Below are 12,705 nucleotides of genomic sequence, written 5' to 3' on the forward strand. Positions count from 1 at the left end.
TTCATGTGATTAAGTCTGCATCTACATCCTTTTTCTTGGTCCTGCTGTGCAGGTGGCTTATTGCACAAGCTGGCTTTTCTGCCTCTCTTTCACCAAGTTGCCCCATGGGCTCATTGGGGCCCTGCTTTTCATCTATTATCTCTTTAACTGTGACTTTCACCAAGATGGGAATCAATTAAAACTTTCTTATGCAAATTCCAGAGTACAGGATATGGATGCTTTGAAGTAAATTGCTATTAGTTTTTTAAATTCCTGCTTTAAAGCCCCCTTTTCAAGTGATATATGATGAGTTTGGAAAGCTAAATTTTGAAGACAGAATTTTAGTAAGTATGAAAAAACCCCATAATAAGATGCTGGAATTTTTCTGATGCATTTTAAAGGATATAATTGAATTGTTGTTTTCCCATCAAAATAATGAAATGATGCCCCAGTTGGGTAATTCAGTTGGTTGGAGCATACACACACACACACACACACACACACACACACACACACACACACACACACACACACAAAAGATTGCGAGTTGGATTCCTAGTCAAGGCACATACCTAGGTTTCAGGGTCCATCCTCTGGAGGCAAACTATCGATCGATTGATGTTTCTCTCACATCTCTCTCTCTCTCTCTCTCTCCCCCTTCCTCTCTTCCTCTCTCTAAAAATCAACAAACATCCTCGAGTGAGGATACAAAAAATGAAATGGTGATAGAATATGGTTTATAAGTAAGTCTCTTAGCAGTTTTTTAATAAAATGTGCTCATTTTTGAAAAATAATCTACTGAAAGCAAATTTGAAAATTTTACATTGCCTTTTTATTCTAGGAGAAGTGTTTGTCTTAAACGATGGTGGAGAAGTTGATTTAGACCTTGGAAATTATGAAAGGTTCTTGGATATTAATCTTTATAAAGACAACAACATCACCACTGGGAAGATATATCAGCATGTGATTAATAAAGAGAGGCGTGGAGACTACCTGGGGAAAACAGTACAAGGTATTGCATTCCACAGACATTAGGGAGCCCTGTGTGCTGAGCACCCACACCCTGCTCAAAACAGACGAGACAGTGAGGAGGTCCCTGCACTCTACAAGTTCTAAGGCTCCTCAAATCCCTGTATTCTTTTCTTTTTCATTTTCCTTAAAGATGTCAAGTTCATCCTCCGAGTTCCTGATTTATTTTCTTCAGTCTTTTCTCATTTTTACTAATGCTGTTGTTTCCCTTAGTCAATCTCTCCCCACCCCTCTGTCTCTCATTCATTCATTCATTTATAAAATCTATGGCGAACCATTTATTCGTCTTTTTTTACATGATTAGGGTATATTTTTTTGGTTTGTTTTTTGTCTGTATTTTATTGAATGTGTTATTTTTCCTTGTATCTTTGCATGCATGATGATTATTTCCCTTTGAAGGAGGTCAGCTTTGGGGAGGGACTGGGGAATTGAACTGGAGTGGCAAGTAGCATGGTCTGACCTTTTTTCACCAACCCTTTCCCTGGATGGTACTGTTCTCTTTTGTCTTAGAAAAGATCCCCTCCTGGTACCTCTGAAGTTTTGCATTCATAGGTTCCTACATGGTAGGGTAAAGGTGATAATTCCCCATCCCCTTTAAGTCACTTTCATGTTGGAACCAATTGAGAAACAGATGTAGGAATAGGACAGATGGAGATCAAAAGAGCAACTATATTATTGCCGAAATTGGACATTGTGGCACAGATCTCCAGTACAACTGTGTTTTCTAATAGTTTTCCCCCGAGTGTAGGTCTTGGGAAAACCTGCAGGAGGGAGAGTCACTGCCTCATATCTGCTGTCCCAACGATGGAGGAGAGGGCAAGGCCCAGACCTGGGTCCTGAACCCTGATCCCTGTGCTGCTGACATGGAGGCAAAACCCGGCCAATCTCATCCTTCCAGAAGGGGGTGGGCCAGGCATGCCCAGTGGTCCTTCCAAACGCACCAATCAAAGACAACTTCCTCTTGCCTGCAGGCTCTGTGGGTGTAAGGTGGAGCAGGTGACGGATGCCCCTTCGCCTCAGCTTCCTGAAGGCCAATGTTCCTACTTCCAGCCATCACATTAGGTTAGGTGGCTGGGCTGAATCCCCCTCTTCAGTTGATATCACCAACTGCAGACCTGCTCACCACCCAAGGGACTCCTGGGCCTCACATGCTTATGGAGATGTCACCGTTTGTCCTCTTCAGCTGACATTAGCATTCCCTGGTGCCTGGTCAGCAGGCATACCTTGTCTATATCCTTTTATTATTATTAAATATATTTTTATTCATTTCTTACAGAGAAGAAGGAAGAGGGATAGAGAGTTAGAAACATCGATGAGAGAGAAACATCGATCAGCTGCCTCCTGCACACCTCCCACTGGGGATGTGCCTGCAACCAAGGTACATGCCCTTGACCGGAATCGAACCTGGGACCCTTGAGTCCACAGGCCGATGCTCTATCCATTGAGCCAAACCGGTTAGGGCTCTATATCCTCTTGAGTGTCCCCCTCCCCATTGGCTGGTGGTCTGGCCTCTCTGCGTCCTTCCTTCCTGTGGAGCCTAGCATTCAGCATCCTAGGCAGCCCTCTTTGCACAGTTTTTCATTGGCATTATCGGTGTTTTCTAGTTGCACTGAAGATGGCATTTCTGCTTTCTGTTTCTTATTCTCTAGGGTTGGTCGGTTTCAAGAGAAAAGGCATAACATTTAAATGAGTGAACCTAAATTGCCCCTGCAGTATTAATTTCAGTGAAGAAAGATGATAGCATTAGGACTATAGCTTGTCTGATTTGCCAGGTAGCTGTCAGGCTAAAGATCAGATACACTGCCTTTTCATGACCATGAAATAAGCTTTTGTACTAATTACTTCTTTCCGCAGTTGTCCCTCACATTACTGATGCTGTCCAGGAGTGGGTTATGAATCAAGCCATGGTACCAGTGGATGGTCATAAGGAGGAGCCCCAAATATGTGTTATTGAGGTAAGCACGGAACATTTCTTTATAAACTTACTAGAAGCCCAGCGTGCGAAATTGTGCAGCTCCGCCCACCTGTGCCGGTCTTTGGTCATTACGGTGTTAGGGCCACAGGCCTTTTATAATATAGATGTCCTTCTAGGTTTTTAACCATCTGATCTCTATTCATTCGACAAATATATAAAGATGATATCCTGGGTGCCAGGAACTGGACTAGAATAGATAGTTCCTGGCCTTGTGGTCCCAAGTCAGTGGGCAAGATTGGCATTAAACAGGGTGAGTACTCCTGGGGTGGGTGTGCAGCAACCTGCATGCGGAGACATCAGTTGCACATAAGGTCAGTGTTAGGGCCTCCTGTGTGCCAAGCCTGGGATGGGCAGTCTCTGGCCTTGAAGAGCCTGCAGACCTCCCTGTCCTCATACAACAGAATGCATTCTAGTGAGTATTATTTGAGAAGTATTTTCAAAATGCATTGGGAGTAGAGAGAGATGGACTTATGGAAGTGTAGTGGTAGAGGTGATTTGAAGGTGAGTATTAGCTGTTTAAAGAAAGAACATTGGGGGCAGGAGGAGGTAAGAGATCAACCACAGGGCATGTATGCATGCATATAAGCATAACTAATAAACACAGACAGTAGGGGGTGAGGGCATGTGCTTGGGGTGGGCGCAGCTGGGGAGAGGTCAATGGGGGAAAAAGGAGACATATGTAATACTTTAAACATTAAATAATTTAAATTAAAAAAATACCATATATGGACAATCCAGTAAAAAAAGAAAGAAAAGAATAAAGATATTTCCTACCAAAAAAAGAGAAATATTTGATTTGTATTTAGAGTTCAGAAAGTTTCGTTGAAAATAGATTAATATTTACAAGTTGTTCCAAACATACTTCAGAAGTTTTCCAGTAACTGAATTGAGTATTTTAAATTTTAATTAGCTAAAATAAATAAAATTTAAAATTCAAAAAAAAGAACATAATACAGGGTGGGGCAAAAGTAGGTATACAGTTATGAGTACATGAAATACAGTTTATTCTTTTTTTAAAAAATATATTTTATTGATTTTGTACAGAGCGGAAGGGAGAGGGATAGAGAGTTAGAAACATCGATGAGAGAGAAACATCGATCAGCTGCCTCCTGCACACCCCCCACTGGGGATGTGCCCGCAACCAAGGTACATGCCCTTGACCAGAATCGAACCCGGGACCCTTCAGTCCGCAGGCCGACGTGCTATCCACTGAGCCAAGCTGGTTAGGGCCAGTTTATTCTTATATTATTATTTGTTTTTATATTATTTTCCTTACAAACAACTGTAAAGCTACTTATGCTCCACCCTGTATTTGAACTTGCCAGTTGTTCATGTTTCCCTTCCTATCAATGTGCAGATTGAGAATGACGTCCAGGCACCCCTATCTAAACTTCAGTTGATCTGATTGACAGGCAGGAGAACAGAATAATGAATAGCATAGTTCCTAAAGTCAGACTGCTCAAGTTCAAATTTCTCTCGTGACGCCTGAATGGTATATAGTTCAGTGGTTAGAGTCTGGAGCCATATTGCTTGCGTTCATAGTTCAGTTAGGTCATTTACCAGTGGGGTGACCTTGGACAAGTTTGCTTACCTTCTCTGTGCCTCAACTCATCTGCTAGATGTGGACAATGACACTACTTAACTCATTGTTTTGAGGATTAAATAAGTCAGTATACGTAGTGCTTAGAATACTGTTGATCTATACTAGTAGTATGTGCTCAAAAATTATTGGCCATTATTAAGGTGCCTGTGTGACATTTGGCAAATTACTTCTAAAAAATTCAATGTAGTCATCTATAACTATGATAATAATGTAATATTGTAATAGTAAGAAGATGGTAACAGAGTTGTTGTGAGGATTAAATGGAATAATATAAAGCATTTGGCAATGTCTGGCATTTAGGAAGTGCTTAATAAACATATGTTAGCTGTTATTGTCATTATTAGCAGGTAGATATTATGCCATCAACAAGATCAATTTTGTTAATAGTAGAGGTGATAGATGTAACATAATGTGCTATACTATCATATAATAACTACTAGAGGCCTGGTGCACAAAATTCGTGCATGGGTGTGGTTCCTAGGCCTGGCCTGTGATTGAAGCATGAGTGTCTGGTGTGGAAGGGCAGGTCCCAGCTGACTTCTGAGCCCTGGGCAGCACCTGGGCCCCTGAGTCCCTGCGCACACCCCTCCATCTGAGTCACGGTGCTTGAGTCCCCACGCAGAGATGCAGTGAGCATGGCCAGATGCTGTGGGCTGGGACGCAGCATGGGCCTCTGGGCCGCCCAGTGGTGCCGCATGGAAGCTGGGCAGGCAGCGTGCTCTCTCCTGGCCGGCCTTTCCGACCAGCTCCTTAGCAAACCCATGGGGAGCCCGACCGGCCCTTGCAGTCCTGGCAGTTGTGGCCTGGCTCATCCAGAAGAGGCCACACAGGTGTGGGGCGGGCTCCTTGCAGGCGCCCAGCACCTGAGTGCCTGCTGCCAGTGCCGTGTTGCTGATGCCCGCCATGTTCCACGCCGCCCCCTGGTGGTCAGCGTACATCATAGCGAGCAGTCGAACTCCTGGTGGAAGGACCACCTGAGGGGACAATTTGCATATTAGGCTTTTATTATATAGGATACTGTACTAAATAGTATGGCTGATAAACTTAATATAAATACATAAGTGTGCTCTACAAAATTATTTCTCCCTTGGTATTTCTTCCTTCACAATTTATGAGGATAGAGGTAATACTTTCTTTATAATTTTTAAAAATTGGAGTGTAACTTAAACACAGAAAAGTGCACATATAGATGTATAGCTTGATGAAGTTTTGCAAATTAAACACACCTGCATAATTAGGCTTACTTCTTTAAAAATATCTGAAATCTAATACAGTGAGTAGTTTGCAAACAAATAGGGCAATGATAAAGACAAACAGTGTAAGAGAAGGGCAGGTTAAAGCTCCAGGAAGATACCATCTGATATGAAAACTGAGCTGTAACCAGGGCATAGCTTGACTTTACAGTAAAGGAGACTTACATAGCACTCTATTTATTGATTTTCAGTTTTCAGAGTCAATCCCAGGATGCATTAGAGAAGCCTTAAAAGCAGGGATATAGATGTCATCAGCTTTCAAAGAACGATTCGTGATGTAGAGGCGGTGGAAGAGTGCTGGAGGGGAAGGAGGGAGATAAGAACTTAATTTTACACTGTGATGCATCCACAGATACTGTTATGCCCTGCTCAATGATGGGGATACATTCTATACGTTCTGAGAAATTTGTCGTCAGGCAATTTTGTCATGCGAATACCATAGAGTGCACTTACACAAACATAGATGGTATAGCCTACTACACACCTAGGCTATGTGGCATAGCCTATGGCTCCTAGGCTACAAGCCTGCACAGCCTGTTACTGTATGAAGCAACACGGGATTAAATCAAGGACAAGAAAAAATGATGCAATCAAGAAACCCAGTAAACATGATATGTGTGAGGTTACTGCTGACATAACAACATAGTGTTTTACAGCAAACATTTTTTATAAGTAGAAAGTGTAGGCTCTAAAATAACAATAAAAAGTCTAGTATACTAAATACATAAACCAATGACATAGTTGTTTATTATCATTATCAAGTATTTTGTACTATACCTAATTGTGTGTATAACATAATTTAACATCTGTATACGCTACAAAGTGATCACTCCTAAAGTCTAGTTACTATCCACCACCCCTTCACTCCACGCCCCCTTGCCCTGTGGTAACATCTATTTCTGTATTTATAGGTTTGTTTTTGTTTTGTTTTATGTGAGTTTTTTTCATATGAGTGAGGTATTTGTCTTTTTCCTTTTGCCTATTTCACTTAGCATAATACCCTCAAGGTCCATCCATATTATCACAAATAGCAAGATTTTATTCTTTTTTTTTTAAAAGCTTTTTTTCTTTTTAAATATATTTTATTGATTTTTTACAGAGAGGAAGGGAGAGAGATAGTCAGAAACATCGATGAGAGAGAAACATCGATCAGCTGCCTCCTGCACATCTCCTACTGGGGATGTGCCCGCAACCCAGGTACATGCCCTTGACCGGAATCGAACCTGGGACCCTTCAGTCCGCAGGCCGACGCTCCATCCACTGAGCCAAACCGGTTTTGGCAAGATTTTATTCTTTTTAAATGGCTGAGTAGTATTCCACTGTGCGTGTATATCCATTCATTCATTGACGGACCCTTTCTTTTAGTTTTTATAGGTGAAAGAATAGCTTTTTCTTAAGATTATTAACTTAGTCACAAAAAAGTTCCAAATGGTCATGTGTACGAATGTTTTTGCCTTTTATTTTCTGATTCTGCTCTTTTTTAAAAAATCTACATTTACAATGATATACATGAATATGTAAAAGTAACTTATGGTGTTAGACGTCAGGATAGTGGTGACCTTTGGAGAGGAGGGAGGTAGTGATTGGGAGGGGGCAAAAGGGAGGTTTCTGGGATGCTGATAATGTAATTCTATTTCTTGACCTTGTTGATGGCTAAACTGAAAATTCTTCAAGTTGCACACTTACAATTTGCACACTTTTTCAGGTATATTATACATTTTTTAAAAATCTACATTTAAAATAACCACAAAAAAGAGAAGGGGAAATCATTTTTTAATGTAATTGAGTTGCCACCAAACGTCATTAAAATATAAGCTCAATTTGACCTTGAGACGAGCCTTCTTTTTTAAAAAATATGGGTGTTTTTTTTTTAATTTTAGAGAGGAAGGGAGAGGGAGAGAGATAGAAACATCAATGATGAGAGAGAATCATTGATCAGTTGCCTCCTGCATGCCTCACTCTGGGGATTGAGCTTGCAACCCAGGTATATACCCTGACTTTGAATCAAGCCGTAACCTCCTGGTTCATAGGTCAGTACTCAACCCCTGAGCCACACCAGTTGGTCAGGATGAGCCTTCTTAACACTTCTTTTTCATCTCAGCTTTTCTAGCCATTGTTTTTTGAGAATCATCCTTGAACAAAGCTTTTATATTTCACTAGAGGCCTGGTCCACAAAATTCACGCACAGGTAGGATCCCTAGGCCTGGCCAGTGATCAGGGCCAATCAGGTTCCCTGCCTCCCTGCCTCCCCACCTCCTCCTTCCCTCACTCCCTCAGCACCCCACAGCCACCTCTGGTTGCCCGCCATGTTCCATGCTGCCCCCTCGTGGTCAGCGCACGTCATAGCAAGTGATTGAACTCCCTGTCTCCCGGTTGAACTCCTGAGGGGACACTTTGCATATTAGCCTTTTATATATATAGACTAGAGGCCCGGTGCACAAAAATTTGTGCACTCAGGTTGGGTCCCTCAGCCCGCCCTGTGCCCTCTCGCAATCTGGGGCCCCTCGGGGGCCCCTTCCCCTGGCTGCTGGCACCAGTTTTCCTCCGGTGCCCAGAACCCAGGCCTTCGCTCTTCACTGGGAGGGGCCCGCACGGTGGGCGAGGGGCTTAGCTCTTTTAAAAATACTTCTGAATGTTTGGTAAATAACCCTGTAGGAATCTACTTTCTGAGACATGCTGGTTGTTAAGGGCTGATTTGGGTAATCAACAAAATGTATGTTAAAATCCTAATCCCCAGAACCTCAGAATGTACCTGTATATGGAGATATGATCTTTAAAGAGGGAATTACATTAAATTGTGGCAGTTCCAGTGGAACCCTTAGCCCATCTCACTGAAGTCCTTATAAGAAGAGGAATGTTGGGGTCCTGCCCCAGCAGGTCCAGGGGTTCCCAAAGGTGTGGATGGAGTCGGCGAAGAAGGAATGACACAGAGGCAGCGTTCAGGTGATCATCATAGCCAGGTTCTCTTTTTATTGTCCTGTTACATCTATATTTATACTATTTGATCCTATAAGCATGCCTCTATAAGCTTTTTTTTTTTTTTTTTTTTTTTTTTTTTTTGCCGAGGAGAGCATCGGGTCCGTTTATAGGGGGGTCAGTCAAAGGGGGAGCTGGCTAGGGTGGGGTAGGGCAGCAGCTTGTCTGGCCCCCCGAGAAACCCAACTTAAGTCCAGAGCCTCGACCGCTTAGAAGCCAAAGTCTTCCTCCACCTTTATCTGCACAGGGGCCAGCTCCGGAGTCAGCGGGACTCCTGCCCGGTGCCCTTCCTATGGCACTCGCCGCCTCTTCCAACTGCTGGGCCCCTCGCCAGGGGCCGGGCTGCTGGCTTCTGTGGGTGCTGGCGTCCTCCTGGGCAGGGACAGCCCCTCTTTCTCTGGAGGCTCGTTCTCAGCGTTGCCTGGGGTGGGGGCGTCTCTGCCCTGGCTGCCCTCGTCCTCCAGTAAGATGGTGAACTGGCTGGCCCGGTAGTTGTCACCGTAGGAGTCCAGCACCCTCATGAGGAACCTCGGCTCCTGCTGGAGTCTCCGTGTTATCCTCTATATCTGATGGAGCCTGTTCAGGACCCACTGGATCTCCCTGCAGTGCCGATCCAGCGCCTGGTACTTCCTGCGATTGAGTTCCCGGGGGCACCGCCGTTGCCGGCCTCAGGCTGCCTCCTCCTCTTCCTCTCGCTCCTGGAGGCTGGAGCTGCCCAGACCCCCAGACACGAACTCCACTTCAGTCTCAAGCTCGCTCTCCAGGATGTGACCACCTTCAGAGGAGGCAGCGCCAGCTCCCAGCCGGGAGGTGCTGAGAACTCCTCAAAGCCCACGGCTGCCATGGACCCCTCTCTCTGCTCCAGCTCCATTTCTCCCTGGCTCCCGATGCAGAACTTCCAACCTTGCAAGCCTCTAATTTAAAGTGGCTTGCAAAACTACAGCCCATCCGATTTCACAGCCAGGCACCCAGGCCCGGCCGCTAAGCCTCCTGGGAGTTGTAGTTCTCTATTTCTGGCTTGCCTCCCTCACCCCACCCCCACCCCAGTCCCAACTGAAAGGCCCTGCTGGCTGGTCTAACCCTGTGGCCAGGCATCTGGGTCACCTCGGGTCTTTATTCCTGTCCCATCACCGCGCCATTTGACCATGGAGACTCTCCTCTTGGGAGGCCCCTGTGTCTCCTCAGCCTGGGCACCGGATCGAATGCCCCAGAGGCGACGCAGCCCCAGTGCCTGGGTCTACTGCTGGGGCCGGGCTGCGTCGCCCCTGGGGTCCAGATGGTGTCCCCAGGCAGCTATGCAGCCTGGCCTCTGGCCCCGCCCCTGGGTGTTCTCCCATCACTGGTGATCAGTGATCAGAGAAGCTGGGTGGGGCAGGGAAGAGGCAGACATCCGCCTCTTCCCTGCCCCACCCGGCTCCTCGAATTACTGGCCCAGGGCTGGCAAAGGCAGCCAGGTTCTCCTATCACAGAAGCCGGCAAAGGCGGCCTGGCTTCTCCGAGCAAAGGCAGCTCGGTGCTCTGGCTCTTGGCTGCCGCCTGGGTTTCCGATTGCAGTCAGCGGCAGGCGGCTTCTTCCCTCCTTCCCCTTTTGCCTCCCCGCATTGCGCCTATGCATGCAAATTAACTGCCATCTTTGTTGGCGGTTAACCACCATCTTGGCTGGCAGTTAATTTGCATATCGCCCTGATTAGCCAATCTGAAGGGTAGCGGTAGTACGCTAATTACCATGTTTCTCTTTTATTAGATAGGATTCTGGGGCTGACACACCTGACTGTCATCATTTTACAAGAAGTATGCTATAGACTCAGACTATAATTGTTAAAGATTCCACTTGCACAATGAAATAAAAAATTCTCAATGACATCTCAAATAAAACCAAAGTTTCCATCTCAAAAAACAACAAGCATACATTTTAGGCCTGTACCTGCACATTGTTCTTTTTTGTTCCATATCTATATTCTCAATTTTTAAAATTCTGTTCTTGAGTTGATTTGTTTGGCTTAATAAACATTAATTAAGCACTTCAATATGTACTAGCTCCATGATAGCTGTCAATATGATGAGACAATGATTCCTGCTTTCCAGGACTTATTGTCTCAATTTTTAATTTCATGGAAACAGATAAACTGTGCCAACTTGTCCCCAGAGAAACTCCTTTTTTATATAATCCTGATGTTTATATTTGCTTATTGGGCACTAGGTCAGACATACTTTTGGGTTTAAGTTGTGTGCAACATTTGTATGTGTGTATGATTTAAGCTTTCAAAGAACCGCCAAAGCTAACTTTTAGTTTAAGGGTATAGAAGCATTTTTGTACTGAGGCCTCGACTTCTCAGACCTGTGGAGCTGACAGGCTGTGTTCATGTTAGTGCAGGTTGTCTAAGCGTGAACCTGAAATAATTTATACATGGTTTAGAGGAGTAAAGGTTCTTCCCTCCCTCCCTCCCTCCTTCATTCTTTTGTTCCTCTCTTTTTAAGAAAAATATATTTTTATTGATTTCAGAGAGGAAGGGAGAGAGAGAGAGAGAGAGAAACATCAATGATGAGAGAGAATTACTGATTGAGCCTGCAACCCGGGCATGTGCCCTGACTGGGAATTGAACCATGACTTTCTGGATCATAGGTCGATGCTCAACCACTGACCCACACAGGCCAGGCCCTTCTTTCCTTCCTTCCTTCCTTCCTTCCTTCCTTCCTTCCTTCCTTCCTTCCTTCCTTCCTGCCTGTCTGCCTTCCTGTCTTCCTGCCTTCCTGCCTTTCCTTCCTTTCCTTCTTTCCTTCTTAAAAGAGAAGACTCCTTTCCTTAAAGGCAAAATGGACATTACACATCTTATAAATTTGCTGTTGCTTCAATTGAAGCTTTGCATAGATTTTAAACTATTGTTATGGGTGCTATTTTCCCTATTGTGTGGGGGAAATAATTAATTTAGTACTATTCTAATATGATAATGGCAAGCCAGAGAAGTGGTAATGGGACCCTCCAAATAGATGGAGAGAATGCAGTACCACTGCATGCCACGTGAGGGCAGAATCAGATAATGTTTAAAGTTTTGCTTCCTTTTCCAGATTTCCTGTTGACTCTCAGTACACCCCCATCAAAAAAGGAGATGTCTCCTTAAGGTTTAGTTTAATGCAGACCTCTTTTTTCCTAAAAAATATATTTTTTTCTCCCCCATTAGATTCTGCTGCATTGTAGTTAATGAGCACTTACACCCTTCACCTCCTGCCAGTTTCCTGATTGCATGTGATATTTCTTGGATTTTCATAATTAAGATTGTCATTCTTTTACAGAATTATCATATATTTCTGCCTGTTCCATACCCAGGAAACTTGAATTCTAATTGTGTTTTGTTATCTGAGTAATCTGAGTTAAAGAAGAATTTCTTTTGTAGCAATGAAATCCCTCCCTCCCTCTTTCCCTCCCCCTTCTTAGTTTGATTCTATTGTCATTATGAAAACAGGTACTAGAATGCTGTTACCTAGGGCTTATATTGAATTTTGAGACCCTCTGTCCTGTCCTGACCACTAACCTAAGCCCCCAGTGCTGCATGTAGTGTGCTGGGCTTGTGCTGGAGATACGGCAGGCACGTTCCTGCCCTCATAGGGCTTACAGCCTAGTAGGGCAGAGAGACAGGAAACAAGGACTCAGATAAAATAATGGTACCTTGTACTGAGTTATCAGGAAGGGCACAGGCAGGGTACTGTGATGGGGGCATCGAGAGAGTGGCTGCTTTAGGTGAGTGGTCAGGGTCCGGCTTTCTGAGGAGGACATAGCTCCCTGGGCTGAAGCATAAAAGGGAGATAGATGAAGGGGCAGGAAGGAGAATGAGCCCGTCTGAGAGGCCAGTGGGGCCGAAGTACAGAGTGAGAGGTTGGGGCATGAGATGAGA

General features: G+C 44.5%; 1 protein-coding gene across 3 annotated transcripts in view; it reads left to right on the plus strand.

Moving 5' to 3' along the window:
* The window catches only part of CTPS2 (CTP synthase 2), a 128,143-nt gene that overhangs the window by 17,350 nt on the left and 98,088 nt on the right, over positions 1-12,705 (plus strand). For all 3 annotated transcript variants that reach the window (XM_059680423.1, XM_059680424.1, XM_059680425.1), the window contains exons 3-4: positions 821-991; positions 2,863-2,963. In XM_059680423.1, coding sequence (XP_059536406.1) covers positions 821-991; positions 2,863-2,963 — 272 coding nt within the window. The remainder of the gene's footprint in view (positions 1-820; positions 992-2,862; positions 2,964-12,705) is intronic.

This window comes from Myotis daubentonii, chromosome X, assembly GCF_963259705.1.
Source record: "Myotis daubentonii chromosome X, mMyoDau2.1, whole genome shotgun sequence".
In the NCBI taxonomy this organism is placed as follows: domain Eukaryota; kingdom Metazoa; phylum Chordata; class Mammalia; order Chiroptera; family Vespertilionidae; genus Myotis; species Myotis daubentonii.